Source organism: Megalopta genalis, chromosome 8 (genome assembly GCF_051020955.1).
Source record: "Megalopta genalis isolate 19385.01 chromosome 8, iyMegGena1_principal, whole genome shotgun sequence".
Taxonomy (NCBI): Eukaryota; Metazoa; Arthropoda; class Insecta; order Hymenoptera; family Halictidae; genus Megalopta; species Megalopta genalis.
This window is the reverse complement of record NC_135020.1, coordinates 15,656,785-15,679,694: the sequence shown is the minus strand read 5'-3', so window position 1 is coordinate 15,679,694 and position 22,910 is coordinate 15,656,785. Positions and strand designations below refer to the sequence as shown.

At 36.4% G+C, this 22,910-nt stretch overlaps 1 protein-coding gene across 2 annotated transcripts in view; it reads right to left on the bottom strand.

Annotated features, from left to right (window-relative positions):
* NLG-4 (neuroligin 4) overlaps positions 1–22,910 on the bottom strand; it is a 918,748-nt gene that overhangs the window by 132,119 nt on the left and 763,719 nt on the right. For both annotated transcript variants that reach the window (XM_033465261.2, XM_033465262.2), the window contains exon 10: positions 13,102–13,229. In XM_033465261.2, the coding sequence (XP_033321152.1) occupies positions 13,102–13,229 (128 nt within the window). The remainder of the gene's footprint in view (positions 1–13,101; positions 13,230–22,910) is intronic.

Genomic DNA, 22,910 nt, shown 5'->3' with positions numbered 1-22,910 from the left:
CAAGAAACTACATAGACAAAATATTTTCCGATAACAACGAATTAATTGAATCGCGTCGATTTATTTCGGCCACCGGCATTTCCCCGGCGCATTATATGTATTGTTCCGGATACGTGTACCCGGAGGTGTGCGCGGGTGCCGCGTGTTATTTTCGTCACTGTATTTTCACGTGGGGCCCGTGCTCGACGCTGGATTCGCGATATCGCTGGCGAATTATTTTTCTCCATATTTACGAGACCGTGCCAGGGTAAATTTCCGATCTACTTTGACCGGCCGGGCGTGCCGCGGAAAAATACCAATGAGAGGTTTACATATGCCGCGGGGCACACGTGCCGCCAGGCACTCTTTTGCTATTCCTTTCGTGAAATACGCTGAAAACGTTCTATACATATTCTATGCTCCTGCCCGGCGCGTGTACTCCGCTCCGTTCAGCCCCTCCGATATTCGGGTAATTTAATTTGCAAACGAATATGCGGAATGATAACGCTGCCGCGGCTGCGAACGTTAGGAAACTTTTCGAACGGCATCGGTTTGTTGACGAACCCATCAAATTACGAATAACGCGGCGCCCGCGGGTCGTTTTATCCCGAGCCCCGGCTGCCCGCTAGTTTCCCTTTAATTGAAATCGCTCGCCGGTGACAGTTTACGATCGGCCGCGGAATTATGCTTGACAGGTATTTCTGCTGAATTTCAATTCGCGGATAATAGAATTCGATCCGAAAGACGCTCATTTATTCAGAAGCTGCCTCGAAGTTCCTCCGGATAGAGTACTGCAGCGTTTGAAGTAATTCGATGACGAAGTTACCGACTGTCTGTATCGCGTTTTGTAGTATTGGAAGTTCCAATGAAATGGCTATTTTGTTTCTTTCAATTTTATTGCTAACGTTCATTTGTTTAACTAACTCAACCGGTTAGCTGTTTTTAGCGAGGATATTCATCATGATATTAAATATAATATAAAATTGATTGATTGACATCACGTTCTTCGATTATTTGGCATATTTTAAAGCGTAGATAAAATGGTACGAGTACAGATCAAAGTTCAACGGTTTCAGACAGTGCGTAAATGAAAAAGATTATTTTTAAAAATATATATAGCTGAAATTACTTTTCTGACACCAAGAAATGAATGGAAACATTGATGACAAACAAGGTTAACGAAGCATCGTGAAGACCCTAACACTTTGACTGCCATGTCAACTTCAAAATGACCATAATATTAAGGTATTTTGTTTAATTAAATTAACGTTGGAAAATTAAGTTGTATGGCATCAATTATTATACTTATGAATCCCAATAACGTTAGAAACATGCGATAGATCAGCTAACTAAAAGTTCAACCTAATTTTGGTTAGGTTATTTCCTAACATTATTTATATAGTATATATATACACATATAACGTTATTATATATATATATATATATATATATATATATATATATATATATATATATATAATATATGATAATAATATATTATATATTATATATAATATAATATATAATAATAATTAATTACTTATGGATCCTAATAACGTTATATATAGTATTATATATATAACGTTATGTCAAGGTTATGTCAAGGTATATATTATTATTATATATATAACGTTATGTCAAGGTTATGTCAAGGTATATATTATTATTATATATATGACGTTATGTCAAGGTTATGTCAAGGTATATATTATTATTATATATATATAACGTTATTAGGATCCATAAGTAATTAATGTCACCTTAAATCAACATTTTTAAACGGGACACTGTATTTTTTTATCCACGACATAATAGTATTTATTGAGTTTATGTCATACAATGATTTACAACATATCATTAAATGCAGTAAAATGACAAAAATGATATACATGTGTTTTAGTCTATTGTAAAAATTCATTATACGATATAACTGTAACCTGAATACCTATTTTCATATAGATACTATAAAATATGTGAGAAACGAGGACATAAGTTTGAACGATTAATTAATTAAACGAATTTAGTATTTTATAAACATAATTTGTTATCGCATTAAAAAAATAATACCATAATCGGATTCTACGATCCAAAAAACCCTTAGAACTGTTTTACTTATAATGAAAACATAATATAAACATAATATAATATAATATATATTATAATATATATATAATTATATAATAATATAATATATTATAATATATATATAATTATATAATAATATAATATAATAATAATATATATTATAATATATATAATTATATAATAATATAATATAATAATAATATATATTATATTATAATTATATTATATATTATACATAACGATACTATTCATTTGGGGGATCTATTGTTTTCGGAGATCCGTCCCACTATGCGACGTTCCGATCAACGCGAAAGAAGCGGCAATCCACTCGCCGCGATTTCATTTCCATATCTGACGACGCTCTTTTTCCGGCCGTGTTTCATTGTCGCGGACGGTAAGACGTCGCGCGTGGATGGAGGGGCGGAGGGGGGGAGCCTCCGTACAGGATGCAGATTGTACAGATGCGGCAAACGCGCCCGCCTGTAGTTCGCGAATAGCCGAACTCGGGCCGCGTCGCAGCTGTGGCACACGACAGCCCCATTACGCGATCGCGTGCACGACACCTCCGCCACGAGCAACCGGAAACTGCGCCGCAGTTGCAGCGTGTTTGCGCCCAACCGCCCGCCCGTACGTGTACACCTCCGAATGCTGAACGACACTGGCTGACAAACTGCACGATAGGGGGACTGGTAAGATGTAACGGTGGCTCGCGAAAGTATGCGAATTCGGTCTGGAATTGTCTAGACGTCGCGCGGCGGGTGACGAAGTTGAGTGAAAATCAAAGAACTTTCGATAGACACGGGATAAAGCGATGAAAGTCTGTTTTACGTTGAAACTGAAATGTCGCAGGATCGGCGAAAAATAGGGAGAATGTGGTAAGAAGATTTTTTAACCTGGAAAAGACCTTTGCCCTTTAGGGGGAAATAAATTAAATAATAAATAGTAATAATTAAATAATAAATAGTAATGATTAAATAATAAATAGTAATGCTTAAATAATAAATAGTAATGACTAAATAATAAATAGTAATGATTAAATCATAAATAGTAATGATTAAATAATAAATAGTAATGATTAAATAATAAATAGTAATAATTAAATAATAAATAGTAATGATTAAATCATAAATAGTAATGATTAAATAATAAATAGTAATGATTAAATAATAAATAGTAATGATTAAATAATAAATAATAATAATTAAATAATAAATAGTAATAATTAAATAATAAAAATAATAAATTAATAAATTGCTCTTAGAGGTTTTTTAATGAGTATTATACCGTTCGATAGCTGACCAAGGTAAACTCATCTGTGCAAATTTAAGTTTCTTTTTCGAAGATTTTCTTCACTTTTCGCTGACCTGCGGAAATCTGTGACAAGGTTGAATTTCCAACTTGACATTACGCGATGAAAATTTTCAAGAAATAAAGTGAAATTACTCGGTAGCTGTTAGGTTTAGGGCTAACAAAGGTCAATACTTTTTTATTCAGAATTCGATATTCTTCCATGTTTTGATGTAAAAAGTATAGTAATCTATTTAAAAAGACAAAGTTGACCTTCAAATCATCGAAACGCCTCCATCTGTATAAAAAAATAAATGCACTACGTAATGTACCCCTTTAAGCCACGCATCTTTTGTATACAAAATTTTTTCGTACGACTTATGTTTTGGAAGTTATAGGTGCACGATCAGCGTTCAGTTCAAAATATGGTAGGCGACCCCGAGGCGCCATTAAAAATTATGTCACGTCTCGAAATAATTTTATTAATCAGTTTATATTTAAAGGGCTGTTGAAAGCGTGACTGTTGCATGGGTCACAATATTCAATTCCATACGCATAAAATGCACTAGGTCGTATAAAATGGAAAAACTGTGGGAAAAACTGTTTTAAATTTTAAGATAATTCGGCCTCGAGTGCAAAAGGTTAATTTGTGTGCGTCGCGACGTCGATTCAATGTTCAATGATTGCAACGCAGTATCGGTTGAACATGAAAATCCATTAAAATTTCAAGTTCTATTAGCGTACAGTTTAGAATACGGTAGACGACCCCGAGGCACCATTAAAAATTATGTCACGTCTCGAAATAATTTTATTAATCAGTTTATATTTAAAGGGCTGTTGAAAGCGTGACTGTTGCATGGGTCACAATATTCAATTCCATACGCATAAAATGCACTAGGTCGTATAAAATGGAAAAACTGTGGGAAAAACTGTTTTTTTTTTAACAATAACTCGACTTCGAGTGCAAAAGGTTAATTTCTGTGCGTCGCGACGTCGATTCAATGTTCAATGATTGCAACCCAGTATCGGTTGAACATGGAAATCTATTAAAATTTCAAGTTCTACCAGCGTACAATTCAGAATACGGTAGGCGACCCAGAACGACCCCTATTCCTCGATCGAAGTTGAACAGATTCGTGCGCGCAAAATCTGGAAGAAGCTAGTCGATCGTCGCGTTTAGTTGCGGATAAAATTATTTCGCGGAACCAAGGAAGTTTGCTCCGATGGTTAAGGGAGTTTGCCTACGTGCGGTGAGTACAGAAGATGGAAAACGGCCGAGACGTGCACTACAAGTAAATTATGACGGTCGAGCGGTTGTTTTAGTCCTGCGGTTGATCCTGCTTCAGCGCCGGAGAAACAAGGCTTCTAATCGATGGTGAAACGGGATGCGTTTATGTCGAAGTTAATGGACGATCGTGAGTTTCGCGTAATTGCATCGGTTATCGAGTCAATTGCCGCAACAAATCCGCCAAAAATCCCATAACTTCGAGGCAGTTTCATCAAGGAAATTGAAACTGGACTGTTCGAATTCGTGGAAATCATATTGCCTCTGTAATTGTTCTCCGTGTTAAAAGTAATAATAAAATTTACTCTGTTCGAATATGTTACGACTTAAAAAGCGTTTTGATTCAACGTAAATCAATTTACGAAAACACGATCCAAAAATACGCTGAAGTTTAACGGACACCATTAACCCTTTGCATTGTAATAACATGAAGATTTCAAAGATGATCTACAGGGTGTCCCAAAAATGTCTTGCAATCCAGAAATAGCAGTTTCCTCAGATCATTTGAAGCAGCTTCTTCCTTTACAAAAATTTTCTCCGAAGCACCGTTAACGAGTTATTAACGAAAAACAGTGACCAATAATAATTGAGAACGGCTGACGCGAGCCGGCCCAGCCAACCAGCGTACGAAGCCCAGTTCCGCTCATTGGCTCGGTCGCCTCGTACCAGCTGAGCTCGCCTCTCATTGGTCACCGTTCTTCGTTAATAACTCGTTAATGGTGCCTCGGAGAAAATGTTTGTAAAGGAAAAAGTTGCTTCAAATAACCTAAGGAACCCGCCACTTTCGGATTACTTCCTAATAAAATTCAGTTTGCCCGAACATATTACAACGAAAACGAATTTTGAAAATTGACAAAACGTTAGCATCATAATATGATAATGCGACGTTTCGAAGAAATTATTTCAACTTTATTATTTCAATTTTAAACTCCGAACATTTAAGTCCAAGTTAATCGTCGCCCGACTGTTCCTTTTATCACGAGAGAATTAAGATTGAAAAAATGGAAAATTTTGTCGAACACCGGAAACTCGGTGTACGAATATTTATCGCGGCAGTGGTAAAACGCGTTCAATAACCGGCATTGTTGTCTTCGAAGGATTTCGACACGTGGCAAAAAAGTCCTGCCGCGCGAAGGATCCCGCGACGAATCGCGGAATGGCCTGGGGCCCTCATTCGGTCAGATAAGGAAGACAAAAGAAAAAAAATTAATCACGAGGCGTTCGCTCCGCATCCGGTCTATTTCCACGGTTCTTTTTTTCTCGGATCGCGGCGAGGAACCGGAGACGATCCGAGGCGGAATGCGGGCCATCGTTCCGCTGTGATTTTTCACCGCCTTCTGAGAAATGGTGACTCGGCGAACGTGTTCCGTTGTGTCTGTTTGACTTCCACCTGTGTTCCGCCGCACCCGCCGATCCGTTCTATGGTACAGCTCACCACCGCCGTTGTGGAATAGCTTCGAAACCATCGACGAGATACGTTCCGGAGCAGTTGCCGTCCGAAAGTGTGCCATTCTTTTCTCTTCTCCCGAGGCATGTGCCGGAAAAACTGAAGGGCTCGCGCTACACCGAGGAATATCTATATTTAACGATATCTCGAATTCGATCCCCGCCTCGCACGATCCTTCGCACTTTAAATAGAAACGCGGTCGGTCTTCAAATATCATTCGTTCGTGGCAATGTTTTTTTTCCAAACACATCGATCGATTAACCGTGTCTTTTTCTATCATGTTCTTTAGTCCAAGGCGAGGATTTTGTCGTTGCAAGAGTATTGTCGTTCTGGCGGATTAACCCTTTCGCGCCGAGCGTCGCATACAGGATGTCCCAAAAATGTCTCGCAATCCGAAAGTAGGGGATTCCTGAGGTCGTTTGAAGCAAATTTTTCCTTAGCGAAAATGCAATCCGCGGCTTCGTTTACGAGTTATTAACGAAAAACAGTGACCAATCAGAGGCGAGATCATTTGGCGCGAGACGGCCGAGTCAATGAGCGGAACTGGACTCCGTGCAGTCGTTGGCTGGGCCGCCGCGCGCCAGTCGAGCTCGCCTCTTATTGGTCAGTGTTTTTCGTTAATAACTCGTAAACGAAGCCTCGGAGAAAATTTTCGCAAAGGAAAAAGTTTCTTCAAATGACCTCAGAAACCTCCCATTTCCGGATTACGAGACATTTTCGGGACACCCTGTATATGCGGCATCCACTCGACGATCTGTGGGTACGGGCTCCGCATATATGCAACATCGAAATGAAGCGCATACAGAACACGCAGATGTGTAATTTGTAGCAAAAATGATAAAAGAACGGATTCGCGGTACGAGTGCAAAGATTGCGATGTTGGCCTTTGTATAGATCCTTGCTTTCAAATATATCACACAGAATTATATTATTAGTTTTTACATATTATTATATTTTAATAATTTTCGTCTGGTTAGTAATTATATTAAACATTTAATCGTTAGGCTTTGTAATTATATAAATACCTATGCTACCTATAATTTTGTAAGTCTTTTTAAATTAAAAATGTAAATACACTTGTTACATTAGAGCAACGATTGTTTTATTCGGCACAATTATTATTTAAGACTTAGAACAACATATATACAGAAACCACGCGCACTGTGTATATTTCCAGAGCGAGTTTCCGTTCAGTGACGATACTTCGGCGGATGGAGCTGCCGTAGCGAAAGGGTTGATAGCTTCAGATTCTCGATAAATGCGGTTTCGATAAATAATTATATGTACGATAATTAGACAAGAAAATTCTACTCTACTCCTTTTCTTATTTTTCCATCGGGTCATCAGATTTTCGCACAAACAAGCAATATATCGAAATTTATGTACCTCCAAGAGGTTCAAGTTTTCTCCGGGATTATAACCCGACGATTCCGGGATGGCTGCTGGACGTTGATAATTAGGATAATCCCAGGAGACTTTGAAGCATTTTTGTTCAAAGCGGAACCGGTCTAAAGCTCGAATTATAACGATACGAAAGTGTAGGCGGTAATTGGTGTCAGTTCGGTCCCAGGACACTCGTTAACGGTCCTCGCGAAATTCGATAATATCGTTAATAGCGGCTGAGTTAATTAGCGCCTAATGAATTTCGAGGGACGGGGCTAACGATAATAATAAATTATGCGCCATAGGACCCGGCTGATAGTGCGGCCGAGCGTGCGGTTAAGCAGCATTCGGCGCGATTATGCGCGGCTATTGATCACTCATTAGTGAAACGATCGTCTGATACGTTGGGTTTCTGGTCCACTCAAGTATCATAGACCTCTGGCACACACTTGACAGCTCAATATTTCATCGCGGTCGTCCGACCTCGATGGACTACGAAGGACGATTACATCAGCCCGTTATTACCGGCAGGATATGCGAATCGGTCAGGACTAATATTAATCCCAACGTTGATAGCGCCGGGCTCGATTCATAGCGCCTACGTTTCTCGATATCGTGGCTCATAGTGAGAAAAATATTTTTTCTGATTTTATCAATTTACGCGTGGTATATTTTATTTATTAGCGAACGCACGGTAATTTATATTTCGTTAGAATCATTGTTTGGTTTACGACGGTGTTAGAAATGTGTTTGTTCGAAATCGGGATTTTTGCGATACCGAATTATGCAACCATAATTAATGGTAACGTTGCGATCTATTGCACTGTCCTACAAAATCAAACTTTTTACCTGATTTCCTCTACAACAAGAATCCGAAAACCGAATTGCTACAAAATAACCGAATTGTTACTCTCAGTTTTCGAAAAAAAGAACGAGCTTTTATAAAAACCCAAAATTTTCGACAAAAAGTGCCGGGCTCGATTCATAGCGCCTACGTTTCTCGATATCGTGGCTCATAGTGAGAAAAATATTTTTTCTGATTTTACCAATTTACGCGTGGTATATTTTATTTATTAGCGATCTCACGGTAATTTATATTTCGTTAGAATCATTGTTTGGTTTACGACGGTGTTAGAAATGTGTTTGTTCGAAATCGAGATTTTTGCGATACCGTATTATGCAACCATAATTAATGGTAACGTTGCGATCTATTGCACTGTCCTACAAAATCATACTTTTTACCTGATTTCCTCTAGAACAAGAATCCGGAAACCGAATTGCTACAGAATAACCGAATTGTTACTCTCCGTTTTCGAAAAAAAGAACGAGCTTTTGTAAAAACCCAAAATTTTCGGCAAAAAGTGCCGGGCTCGATTCATAGCGCCGACGTTTCTCGATATCGTGGCTCATAGTGAGAAAAATATTTTTTTTGATTTTATCAATTTACGCGTGGTATATTTTATTTATTAGCGATCTCACGGTAATTTATATTTCGTTAGAATCATTGTTTGGTTTACGACGGTGTTAGAAATGTGTTTGTTCGAAATCGGGATTTTTGCGATACCGAATTATGCGACCATAATCAAAAATAAACATCCGACAAAATCAAACTTTTTTTCTGATTTCCTATAGCCACTATGAAATTCTTGCAGAACTCTCCGAACAAGAATCCGAAAACCGAATTGTTCCATCACCCTCAGTTTTGGTGAAAACCCAAAATTTTCGCCAAAAATGAGGTATCGCGTGAAAAGTAAAAACGTTAGAAATCGGTCTCAAAAGGTAAATGAGAGTTTTCCGAATATAGCGGCATACAATTTATGAATTGTTTTTGGTCCTAAATAGCTATAAATTAATGTTAAAGGTTAAAAAAGCGTCGACGTGCGTGGTTTCTCCGCATTGTTTTTGTATTTCCGATAGAAACGTCGGAACGATTTATATTTGTGTCGATATTATGTGACATAATATTTTGTCAATATTATATTTTGGATTAATGTTTGTTTCGATTTCATTATCCTTACTATATTCGTTAACGTTACGATTCATAAAAAATGATCAATCTGTAGATCTTCGTTTTTCTCTAACGAACTATAGTAACGTATCAATCGAGAAATCGAGTCATCGTTTGTTTTTAAAGAAACTTTATAGATTACTAAACTAGTTTCTTGTAGAAGAAGTAATAAAAAACGTACTCATTTGGACAAACAGTTTCCAAGTTACAAAGAGTTTTCAAATTAGAAACAAAATTTTGCAAATCTTTGAACTTATGTTTCTCGAAAACGCAATCTTGAATGAGAGAAGTGTTAATTTTCTTTTTCCGACATACTACTGTGATCAAAAAGTAAGCTGAATTTGTTTATAAAATGTAAATTCTTTGTTTATTCTTCCAAATCAATTTCATCCCCTTCAAAGTAATCCCCGTCCGATAAAACGCACTGTTTCGGACGCTTTTTCCAGTCCTCGAAACAGTCGGAATAGTCTTTTTCCGGTATAGCCTTCAAGACCTTCTTCGATTCGGTTTTTATCTCCTCAATCGTGTCAAAACGGCGTCCCCGCATTGGCTTTTTGAGTTTGCTGAATAACCAGAAGTCGCACGGAGCCAAATCAGGCGAATACGGTGGTTGCGGAACGATATGAGTCGAGTTTTTGGCAAAAAAGTCGCCAAGAACCAATGCAGTATGACATGGCACCAATCGAGACTTGACGCGTTTGAGACACGAAACATCCTTCAAAATGGTTTGGACTGAGCCAAATGATATTCCAACACTATCAGCGAGGTCTCTCATTGTCAGTCGACGATTTTCAAGCACCAAATCTTCGATTTTTTTGGACGTGGCCCTCGTCGGTAGACGTTGATGGTCGTCCAGAGCGCGGTTCGTTTTCAACGCTTTCTCGGCCCGCTTTGAACTCGTTGTACCACTTATAAACGTTTTTTTGTGCCATAGTTTGATCACCAAAGGCCTTCCGTAACATTTTCAACGTGTCCGCACAAGAATATTCGTTCCGCAAACAAAATTTGATGCAAGTTCTTTGCTCAACAAAATCACCCATTGTAAAAATCGAAAAATTCACTTTTGGTCGTTTACAAAAACACGTGTAACTCGAAGATAATTAAACCTTTTGACAAACAGACACTTGGCAAATGTTACAGACAGTCCTACCAACCTAGGAAAAAAAAATTACCTGCCTTCCTAATGCCCGGAAGTTTTAAATGACAATTTCACCTTACTTTTTGATCACAGTAGTATTTCTCTCCATGTGGAATCGTCCTGTGGTCGGTCGCGCCACGATTTATCGCCCGCCCTCTATAATTGAACGCGGTCTGATGCGAAAGCCACGCGGTTGGATAATTTCTCTTGATTCTTCGACGCGCACGTTCGCGACGAGGCGAGCCGAGCCGGTCGACGATTCTAAAGTACTCATTAAACGAATCCTCAGAGCTATTTACAAGCCGGGTTGAACCCCTCGGCTCAATTATACTCGGCTGGATATCCTTTTTATTTCAATTAGTCCGCTACATTTTTATGCGCGCCCGCTGCGTTCCTCCATCCCCCGGCCCCGGCCCCACCCCCGCAGGCGGGTTACACGGCGCATCAAGAACATCGCTGTCATGAAACACTCCTAATTAGCTTAATTAGTGCTCTCACATTGCCTTCAAATGCTAATGGAATCATGCCTGAGCGGCGCGGCGTTCGTCGTAACGTTACGTGGCGAAAAAAAAAGAAAATGCGTGGTGTGCCGGCGGGAAAAGGACGGGGGCCGAGGAAAGGAGCGAGAAATAGCGACGGGGCGCGGGTAAAAACCGGAGGAAAAAGGCGCGTGGAATGGAAGGAGAGGAGAGGGCGAGAAAGGAGGAAGTACCGGCGGGGAAAAAGACCGCAAATTCTTTTTCAGGTCAAAGGGTTCCTTTCACGTCATCTGCCGCGCTCAAGAGCCGCTGAAAATAAAAATGACCTCGCGAAAAGTCTCTCGCTCGGCTCTCTCACGTGGGCCGGACAAGCGAGTAGGCGAGCGCAGCAGGCGTTTCTGCCACGCTACTTCATTTTCCACGGTTTTCCTTGCACGTACGCGCGCCGCGATGAAACGTGGCCGCGGGGCCTCTCTCTTCGTACCGGCTAATTCGACTCGCACCGAATTATTTCGCGCTGAATTTCTCTGCGAAATATTCAATACGCTCTGAGAAGATCGCCGCGTTAAGTACGCGAGCTTGAAATTACCGCGGATTATTCGATCGTGATACAACGATATTTCCGAGACGAATGCGAAGGTAAGAAATGAATTCTGTACGATTCTATTTCGGAAGCTTTTGTAACGTTTTTGTAATTATTCAGCAAGTCGGTGTGACATGATTTTATTTAAAATTATGTAAAGTAAATAATATAGTAATTATGTTATAATAGAATAGTGATATAATAAATAAAGAGTGTACTAGAATAATGAACGAAGGATGTAGCGTGTGGATTGCATCGGAAATGGGTTTAATTAGTAAAGAATTTGTATTAGTGGGAAGAAAGGCTCCGAGAAAGCACTCTAATTCGACCAGTTACTATTTAAACATTATTGTTGTATTGTTTAACTCTGTCGAAAGTAGTCCTATAACTTTAGAATTTTTAAATCCTAATTTCTAATTTTAAAATTTTAATTTCTGAAACAGAATTTTATGCAACACCGATATACCGACACAGAATTTCATAGAACGCTTTTCCAAAATAGGATCATACAGAACACGACGTAAACGTAGAATTGTATTAAAATCTTTGCTATTGTAAAATTGCATTCATCTACAATGGTGTGAATAATTATAGACTCGAAGTAACTTATACACTTTCAGCGATATTTAAACAAAATCTTAACGATATATCATATTCGTATATTTCTATTTTCTATTATTTCTAATATAGAAATATTCAAATACAGTTTTTCTCTTGGTTTTTGTTTAAATATCTATAAAAGTGTAAAAGTTACTTTGAGTTTATAATTACTCACAGCACTGTAGGTGGTCTTCTTTGACCGAGTCAACCTGTATATGTAAAAAGAACGTAACAAAATATCATATGTGTATATTTCTATGTTAGAAATAATAGAAAATAAAAATATACAAATATAATATTTGTATAATATAAAATTTGTATAATAACAAAATATCATATTTGTATATTTCTATATTAGAAATAATAGCAAATTGAAATATTCAAATATAATATCTGTATAATAACAAAATATCATATTTGAATATATCTATTTTCTATTATTTCTAATATAAAAATATACAAATATGATATTTTGTTATTATACAAATTTTATATTATACAAATATTATATTTGGATATTTCTATTTTCTATTATTTCTAATATAGAAATATACAAATATGATACTTTGTTAAGTTTTCGTTTAAATGTCGGTAACAATGTGAAGGCTACTCTCAGTCTATAATTCTGTATAACTTTAAATAGCGTCTCATTGCGCACACTTTTTAAATAGCGTCATGCTACAAACATTTTGAAATAAAATTCTGTAGAATTAATTTTGAAATAGACTTCAATTCAAACAGCATTATATGAATACCTACAATACCTATAATTTGAATTCGATAATTGTGAGAACAATGAGCGGAGTGTTTGTTGAATGATTACTCACTGATTTCCAGGTACTTTTGATGCACCGGGTCGTATTGATCCCATGTCACGCTGCGGAAGCGGTTCTTCTCTCGGCTGGCAGGCAAAAGTGTGTCGTTTCGGTTGTGGTGATCGATCACGTTCGGATTCCTGGAAGGAAAACGTAAATCGTTATTCCAGATATCGTCGTTGATCGGCAGGGATCGTCTGAATATCGGCCGCCTGTCTCGAACATCCATTACTGTTTCGCCCCTCCCGTCGGCAATGATAGCAATCTAGATCTTTTGCGGGCGGAGATACGCGTTCGATGTCAAACTCTCATTATTGCAAGGTTTCCTTCACGTTGTACCGTGATTTAACTCGATCGGTTCGGAACCGATGATAATAATAATAATATAATATTATATACTATATAAACTATATTATAATACTATATAATATACTATATACTATATATATTATATTATAATACTATATAATATAATATACTATATACTATATATATATATATACATATATAATATACTATATATTATATTATAATACTATATAATGTAATATATATATATATATACATATATACTATATTATATATACTATACATATAAGTATATATCATAAGCTTTTGAAATTTATTTTTCTTGTAACACAGGGTGGACCGGAATTTACAGTAGAATCGAGCAAGGTTAATTCTACATGAAAAAATAAGAAACAAATTTGGTACAACGCTTTTTTATTTGGGGCTCCGATTTTTAGAAAATGGAAGTTTGTTCAGCTTTGTAAAGGATTTAATTACAATTTAGTTATTAAGCCTTTGTCCTACAACCACGTCTGAGAGACGTGGTCGAATAATCGGGCCAGAAATGATTATCATATATATGACTAGTAGGCTCGTGATAGACAAGGGATATGTGTTCGTGATTTTATTTCTCGTCATTTAATTGTTTTATTAGTAGCTAAAGGAGCTGGCGCAGAAACCAGCTTGACGCGTCCTGCGATTTTCGCGATCTTTAATTGTTTACAGTTCACACGAAGGTCAACCGATTTCGGTGAAATCTTACTTTTCACAGTTACCGATTGTCAACTACTTTAAAAACGAGCCAAGTTTTTCCAAAATTGGAGCTGAGGACCTTTCTTTTTCCCATAAGCCAAAATGTCGAATTGAGTATATCGCGTCAGAAGTTTTCGTTTTAGTTTTATCAACATATAACTATGCTTGAATTATTACCTAAGTGGCTCATAATGAAATTTGTCAACCTCTTAAAGACCTTCAGTATAAATTTGTAACACACACTAATACCATTTTGAAAATAAACAACATATTTTAAGGATTCTATGGGGCCCTTATTCCATAAATCGAGGAAAAATGAGTAATTAATGCTATAAAAGTAATTTTGCTATTTACACTACATATTTTCAAAAAACCATACAGTTTATATTATTTGAGGTGTTTGAGAAAAATAGAAAATATTACTTTTAACAAGTTTGTCCACTTTAAATATTTAATCTTTTATTACGGTTCATTACTTTCTTTAAACATTCTGTCTAACCATTGGCAGCGTTCATCATCTAAATACATATTTATACAAGTCGCGAACATCTTTTTCTTTCGCTTCTTTTACTCGTGAAAAGTCCACAGAATAAAGTTCAACGTTTTTAAGCTGTTGTACACTGTACCGATTTTTCCATAAATCGAACGTTGTGGGTGTACCAGAATATGATGCGAAGTATGCGAATTTCTTCTTTCTTACTATAACACCTCTGCTTCTAATATATCCTTCACCATTTGCGTTCTTCTCCTTTTAATTTCTTCTTTCGTAAACAGAAATTATTATTATGAAGAAATTATTAATTATTATTATAACAATTTCTTATTATTATGAAGAAATTATTAATTATTATTATAACAATTTCTTACTATTATGAAGAAATTATTAATTATTATTATAACAATTTCTTACTATTATGAAGAAATTATTAATTATTATTATAACAATTTCTTATTATTATGGAGAAATTATTAATTATTATTATAACAATTTCTTACTATTATGAAGAAATTATTAATTATTATTATAACAATTTCTTACTATTATGAAGAAATTATTAATTATTATTATAATAATTTCTTATTATTATGGAGAAATTATTAATTATTATTATAACAATTTCTTACTATTATGAAGAAATTATTAATTATTATTATAACAATTTCTTACTATTATGAAGAAATTATTAATTATTATTATAACAATTTCTTCTTATTATTAAGAATAATTGTTATTATTACGATGGCAGTTTCTGCCATTTCTCACGTTCAACTCAATTTCACTTTCTTCAGTTCACAAAATATCAACTCAAAAATTACGTACTGATAATTCAATACGTTGCAGTACACTGCTTTCACTCTAGAAACCTTCCGAACAACTAACAACAAGCAAACACCGTAATAAGAGAATTTCATCATCGCGAACTGAAACAAAAACCGGGCGTGTGAACGTTTGCCGAGCTTATACGCAGCAGAGACCAAGTAAACAAAACGCATCGCAGTGGTCTCATTTGTTGGAATATTGACATAAAATTTTAGGGGAACATTTTTCAACATTTGGCAGTTGTTAGACAACAAAGTTAGTTAGGCAATAGAGACCAAGTAAACAAAAAGCACTGCAATGATCTCATTAGTTGGAATATTGACATAAAATTTTAGGGGAACATTTTTAAACATTTGGCAATTGTTAGACAACAAAGTTAGTTAGGCAGCAAATACCAAGTAAACAAACAGCACCGCAGTGATCTCAATTGTCGGAATATCGACATAAAATTTTAGGGGAACATTTTTAAACATTTGGCAATTATTAGACGACAAAGTTAGTTAGGCAGCAAAGACCAAGTAAACAAAAAGCACTGCAGTGATCTCAATTGTTGGAATATTGACATAAAATTTTAGGGGAACATTTTTAAACATTTGGCAATTGTTAGACGACAAAGTTAGTTAGGTAGCAAAGACCAAGTAAACAAAAAGCACTGCAGTGATCTCAATTGTTGGAATATTGACATAAAATTTTAGGGGAACATTTTTAAACATTTGACAATTGTTAGACAACAAAGACCAAGTAAACAAAATGCACCGCAGTGGTCTCAATTGTCGGAATATTGACATAAAAGTTTAGGGGAAAATTTTTCAACATTTGTCAGTTGTTAGACGACAAAGTTAGTCAGGCAGCAAAGACCAAGTAAACAAAAAGCACTGCAGTGATCTCAATTGTTGGAATATCGACATAAAATTGTAGGGAAACATTTTTAAACATTTGACAATTGTTAGACAACAAAGTTAGTTAGGCAACAAAGGCCAAGTAAACAAAATGCACCGCAGTGGTCTCAATTGTCGGAATATTGACATAAAATTTTAGGGGAACATTTTTCAACATTTGGCAATTGTTAGACGACAAAGTTAGTCAGGCAGCAAAGACCAAGTAAACAAAAAGCACTGCAGTGATCTCAATTGTCGGAATATCGACATAAAATTTTAGGAGAACATTTTTAAACATTTGTCAATTAATTAGAAACGATTTACCGAAAAGGGGCTCATAGACCTCTGGGCCCTTTTCCCAGAAAGATCCCCAATTGCATTGCTTCTCGTTGCATTTCCAGTTGCCGGAGAGATTGCCGCGACGCTCTTGGAACGTACGTCACCGCAGAACGCGAGATTACCGTGTGACCCGTGGAACAGCCGGCGAGCGATGATCTTAGGAAACACCGGTCTCAATTATGTTCCCGGGCCAAGAACCTGGCTACACCGCGGCGAAGGAAACCACGCATCAGCGGCTGGCTTGAATTAGCGCAACAAGTAGCGAATCGAAAGGGAATTAAGCCGCGAACCGCGCGGTGCACGCTTTGTTCGAGGGTTTCGAGTCCGTTCACGAACCGGCGGGGAAGAATACGTCCGCGGAATCCGGAATGTTGGGGCTGGGATTCGAGACACGGCCGCGGCATAATTCACTATCGAGAAGTTTCGTCCCCGACGCATACGGCTCCTGCATACGGTCGAGGGCCGATGTCCCGTCGCCTCTGCTCGCCGGCGACCCTCCCCCATTCTGATTACTTTGTCCGGGTCGCAGGAAGTATTACATACACAGGCTGAGACATTGTTTACATCGACCGTACACGCCCCTCGAATCCTTTGACCGCGCCGGATAACCATTCCCCGTCCTTTGTCCCCTCCGCAACCCCCGCCGTATTCGGGGGTATTTGCGGGAAAGCATTGCGATACGCGGCGAGATTACATGGTAGTCGTAAATGTTTTGGTTTTTACGAAACCACGGATTCGATGAGATTTGTTGTCACGAAGGCGATACCGAAGACCCTTTATACATCGTCGACGATCATTTCATCGGTAATCACTTCGCCGACCATAAGGACGAGGAGTCGGTTATTGTGCGGTGACCAATTGCTGTGCCTTTGGTTTGTTTTCGGGCATAATTAACTTTATATAATTAACTTTTTTATAATTATGTATGTACATTTTTTAATTATATAATTATGTAATCTTTTTATTAAAAAATAAAATGAAGAAATAACAAAATTTAATATGTCTTATTCGAAATATAGAAAGTTAATTATGTAGTTATTTTTATTATTATTTTTGTTACATATAGTGTAGAGAGTAGTATAGAATGTAGTGTATAGTGTAGTGTAGTATAGTGTAGTATAGTATAGTATAGTATAGTACAGTATAGTATAGTATAGTATAGTATAGTACAGTATAGTATAGTATAGTATAGTATAGTATAGTATAGTATAGTATAGTATAGTATAGTACAGTATAGTATAATGTATGTATAATTAACTTTATGTATGTCGAATAAGACATATTAAATTTTGTTATTTCTTATTTTGTTTTCTAATAAAAAAATTTAACACTCGGCGTATCTCTAATACTTTCGATAAATGATTGCGCAATGCGACTTTGTGTTATTCCAAGTGTGCATTTAGATTTAAATTACAGTTTAGCAACATTAAGGGCATTAAATGTTAAGTAATAAAACCGGTTAATTACACAGATATTCGGGATCATTTTGATTAGCAGTTTCTGTAACTCTCTCTCTCTCTCTCTCTCTCTCTCTCTCTCTCTCTCTCTCTCTCTCTGTACGGAAATTAATTTATAGGTTGAACAACTTCATTAAAATCGCCTGAAAGTAGTGCCGCCCGATAATTAGTCGAATTTCGTATCTCGTTAGAATTTGTAAAGCACCGGCTGTTCCGCGGCTGTTTTTGTTATTATTTCATAATTTAATTAGAACGTTACCGAACGGCCATTATCAGTCATTAAAGTGAGACACTCGTGTAATGCCTTTAAAAACAATTGATTTTTATGAAATCTTCTTGAAAAAACTCTACTAATGATATCAAGACAGATTAATATCGAAATGTGAAGAAACGTTTTTAAATTACAATATAATTTTTATGTAGTTTAGTCATTCGTTTACTGATTTCGCATTTCTTTGTAAAATATAGATAGATCTTTTAATCGGCGTTTTCTTCTTTTTCGCTCGATACCAATCGATCGAAGCCGTGATTTCTCGCAAAGTCGATTACTTTATGTTGAAAATCGACGTGTGTCGATGTAAGATACCTTAAATCAGTGGGAGTTTAAGTCATCGATTTGCTGATTTCGCATTCCTTTGTGAAATACAGATCTTTTTTGATCATAAAATCATTGAAAATAGTTATTATCATACGTTTCACAAGACCTGCGGCGAATGTTTACATTCTTATTTGTTACTATAATTTCGAGGAAGATCGCAACTGCAATGTTGGTAATGCTTAAATCGTTCTTGGTTAAATCAAAGAAGATAAATTACAACAGACTCTAGACTGGAAAGGCTAGCGTGAACGAATAAGTTGTAAAATTAATGTGTTAAAGTATTAATCCTTTGCACTCGAAGCTATTTTAACTGTAAATATAAAATCATTTTTTCCTAACTTATAGTATTTTTATTTTATATGACAAAATGCATTTTACGTAAATGAAATTCTCTCTCACAATTTTTTCTCTCTTCACAATTTTTTAAATCTCTAAACTTTGTTAATATCAAAATTATCTTAAAACGGGATGTAACAAATTTCACTGGTACCTCAGAGTCGCCACTCGAGTGCAAAGGGTTAAGTCCATTTCATAGCTGATTGGCTGAAATTAAATTTTATTATTATTATATTTACTATATTATTTTATTTATTAAAGTTATCGTCAGCCAACATTTTTGTTCATCACAACTGCTTTCAGTGCTATCTAAATTCACTGAATCCTGACGTCAAAGTTGACGTCGATGAGTTTCGATGTTGACGAATTTGGATGATCACGAAAGTGAATATTTATGAATTTCATTATATTTATGAATTATTATATTTATTATATTATTTTATTTATTAAAGTTATCGTCAGCCAACATTACTGTTCATCACAACTGCTTTCAGTGCTATCTAAATTCACTGAAGCCTGATGTCAAAGTTGACGTCGATGAGTTTCGATGTTGATGAATTCGGATGATCACGCGAATGTGAATATTTATGAATTTTTATATCGACTATGTCCTACGACAACGTGGTTTCGCGTCAACGAGGTCTGCCGCCGATGCGATCCGACGTCGCTGAAATCTGCCCGATCGATTTCCAGGGGTCCCGCAGCATTTTGTCGCCGGTTTTGCAGCCCGTTTCCCGTTGAAGGGTTCGAAGGAACATCCGAGGCCGTGGCGCGCGGATGAAAAGTGTAGATTTTCTCAAATATAGCTGGATACCTCGAGGGGTCGTAGTGCTACTAATGCGGTCGGTACACTTCCAGGGTTTCATAACGGCGCTACAGGCCCTACGTGGCCGCAAAATCTGCTCGGTTCTCGTTTATGGAACGACGGGAACGCGTTTAGAGGAACGATAGAGGGTCGGCCAACGGTGCGGGGCTTAATTACGCGCTACCTGGATCTACGCGTCGGGTAAATTGCTATTAGCGGTTTCGGGGGATGCGCCGGAATTGTCTCAGGTATCTTTGCGTCGTTCCGAAAAATTGCCCCGCCGGCAGTGATATTAAATTTCACCCATGGAAAGGTTGACCGCGACAAATTGTGCGACTACTTGATACCGCAATTCTTACTGCGGCAGTTTTTCGTCCGCCCGATCCCCTCGACAGCAATACTCGCCGCTGGCTGAACGATTTCTCAATGAGGTTATTGATCGTGCTTGGCTGAATCAACGGAATATCTTGCGTTAATATCGAGTTACCAATTTGTTACCATTTTATCAAATTAATATTTTAGCAATTTTTTCAACGCGTGAACTGATGAGCTATTGTCACAGAAATTATAGAAAGTCAAAGTATAGTAGAGACTCCCTTATCCGAACATTTATTTTTACAATATTCTGGTATAAAAGCGTTCTATAATTTATAATCTAATTCTATAATATAATGTAATTCTATAATCTAATCATTTTGTTATTTAGATTCATTATCATCTGGTAGAGAATTTGAGTAAAATTTTTAAGTAATAAAATGCTTTGGTATCGGGATATTAAAAAAATAAATCTTCTGATAAGAGAGGCTCTACTGTATTATAGTTAACAAAATTACAAGTGAAAGATTACAATTTTACAGCCATTATTTCTGTAACCTTTCCAGATCTTGCACATCCTAATGAAATTCGATTTACACGAATATGTTATGACAAAAATGACAACGGTGGTAAAAAAGAATATTGAAATTGTCCATTTGGATTTTGGTGTTAGTAATGCGTTTCATAAAAGTGTCTACATTTTTGCTCGATGATTTCAGATCCTGTTAATACAGAGGATGAGTCGTTTAATTCTTTCGCCTTAATTTCCAAAAAGGAAAATAGCTAGAAATTAACTATAGCCGTATACGCTCCTTTTTATATCAAATAGCTTTTGTTCGAAACATATGGTTTACAAGAAAAATTGTGATGAAAGAATCAAATGACTCATCCTGTATGCAAACGTTCGTTTGTCTCTGAGTCGATGATGAAATTCGCAGACCATAGGATCAGCGAGTCCGTTGCTTTTTTGCCGAATTAACCTACGCAATTGATCGTCACTCGTGCGGGATTCCTGCTCGCTGGTTAATTCGAACGAATTTCCTAACATTATGTAAACGTTTGACAGAAAAATGTTCAGAACGTTTGCTATAATTCGCGATGGCGGTGTGCCCTGATTACGCGAGCCACGATCATTGGAATAATTTCGTTAATATTAGCCGTGGATGTTTTCACAGTGTTTCCGAATCATAAACTCCCAATGACGGTAGAGGGCAGACCCGCGAATTAATTGAATTCCATCTACCGTTTAATATCAGTCGAAGCGATACGCGGGAAAACACATAAAATTCAGTTGCCCGCGTTTCGCTGGAAAACCCGAAAACTTTATCTGCAATTCCAACACTCGCATTTCCGGAACAATCAGGTGAACGGTAGAGATATAATTCGCCGTTGGAATTCGTAATCAACCCCGAGTTACAGTTTTACAGTCCATAAGAAGTAAAATATGCACACCGAGTTACAGCTTTCACGAGGAAAGGTTTATGAGAGAATCATGCCGATGTTTGATCAGAGGAATGTTAAAATTTTTTACTTTCAGTTCGTTTAAATTCGTGTATTTCCTTCATATTTAAGGTACTTGCTTAACCAAAAACAAAACTATTCCTTTTATAATTTAATAGATATCTGGATTGATTCGTGGCTCTGAATTGAATTTGAGGAGAATTAATTTCTGTTTCTGATTAATAAACGAATGAAACTGAATTTCAACTTTGAAAATAGAATATGTAATGGCACGAGCATAATGGAGATAACGAGAATGAAATGTGCGCGAGCACTAACCATAGCAAAATTCTACAATCATAATAATTAACGCGACACGATACTTTTTAGCATTTCTTTCGTCAGTGCCATAAGCGCATAAATGCGATTAGAACTATCAAGATTAGACTTAAGATTAGACTATTAAGATTCTAGAGCTTTTACTAATAAATAATAAAAAGATCAAAATATGTAAATTTGATATTTATTAAAAATTGAATAATGAGAACTATGCGAAATGAAAGGAAATAATTTTCGGACAGGTATAAGAAGCATAAAAATCTGTATCGTCCATTTGCCGTCGGAACTGAAGGTAGTTAAAATTTATCGGGCAGTAATTAACTGGTCATATATTTTTGTGTCGACCACAAAGAGTGTATATATATCTGTAATAAATATTTTATAACTCTCATATATATTTACGATTTCGTTTAAAACTACAACCATATTGTTTTAGTAGTCATATCTATTTATGATGCTTATAAAATTCAGAACAGTTTTCTGTAAAACTTTTCTATAATTGTTATCCATATATTTTGACGAGCCACTATGTATTTTGGTTGGATCGAAACTTCGACAAACAATTTTGTGAGTTATCTCTGAGATGGAGCAAATATATTTAAAATACATGGAAAGCGATCGAAATTATTTTCAAGTAAAAGAACCGTTCGCAGAACAATCGATTAATTGCACGTTTTCAAATCGTTTTCCATTTTATTGACAAAATCGTAAATTGCTTTAACATTTCGCTCTACACCCGGATGTAATAAAAATTTCGTCGATTAATTAATTATTGGATATTATTAACTAGTTTACAGAAATAGTTTGTAGAAATACAAAAATTAAAAATTCTCCCCTTCCATTAAGATAACTATTAAAGATCGCCGCTAATGACCTCGATGTCGATGCGACGTAAAATAGAGGCGAACAAAATAATTAAAGACAAAAAAGTGGATGTGGAGAAAATAAAAAT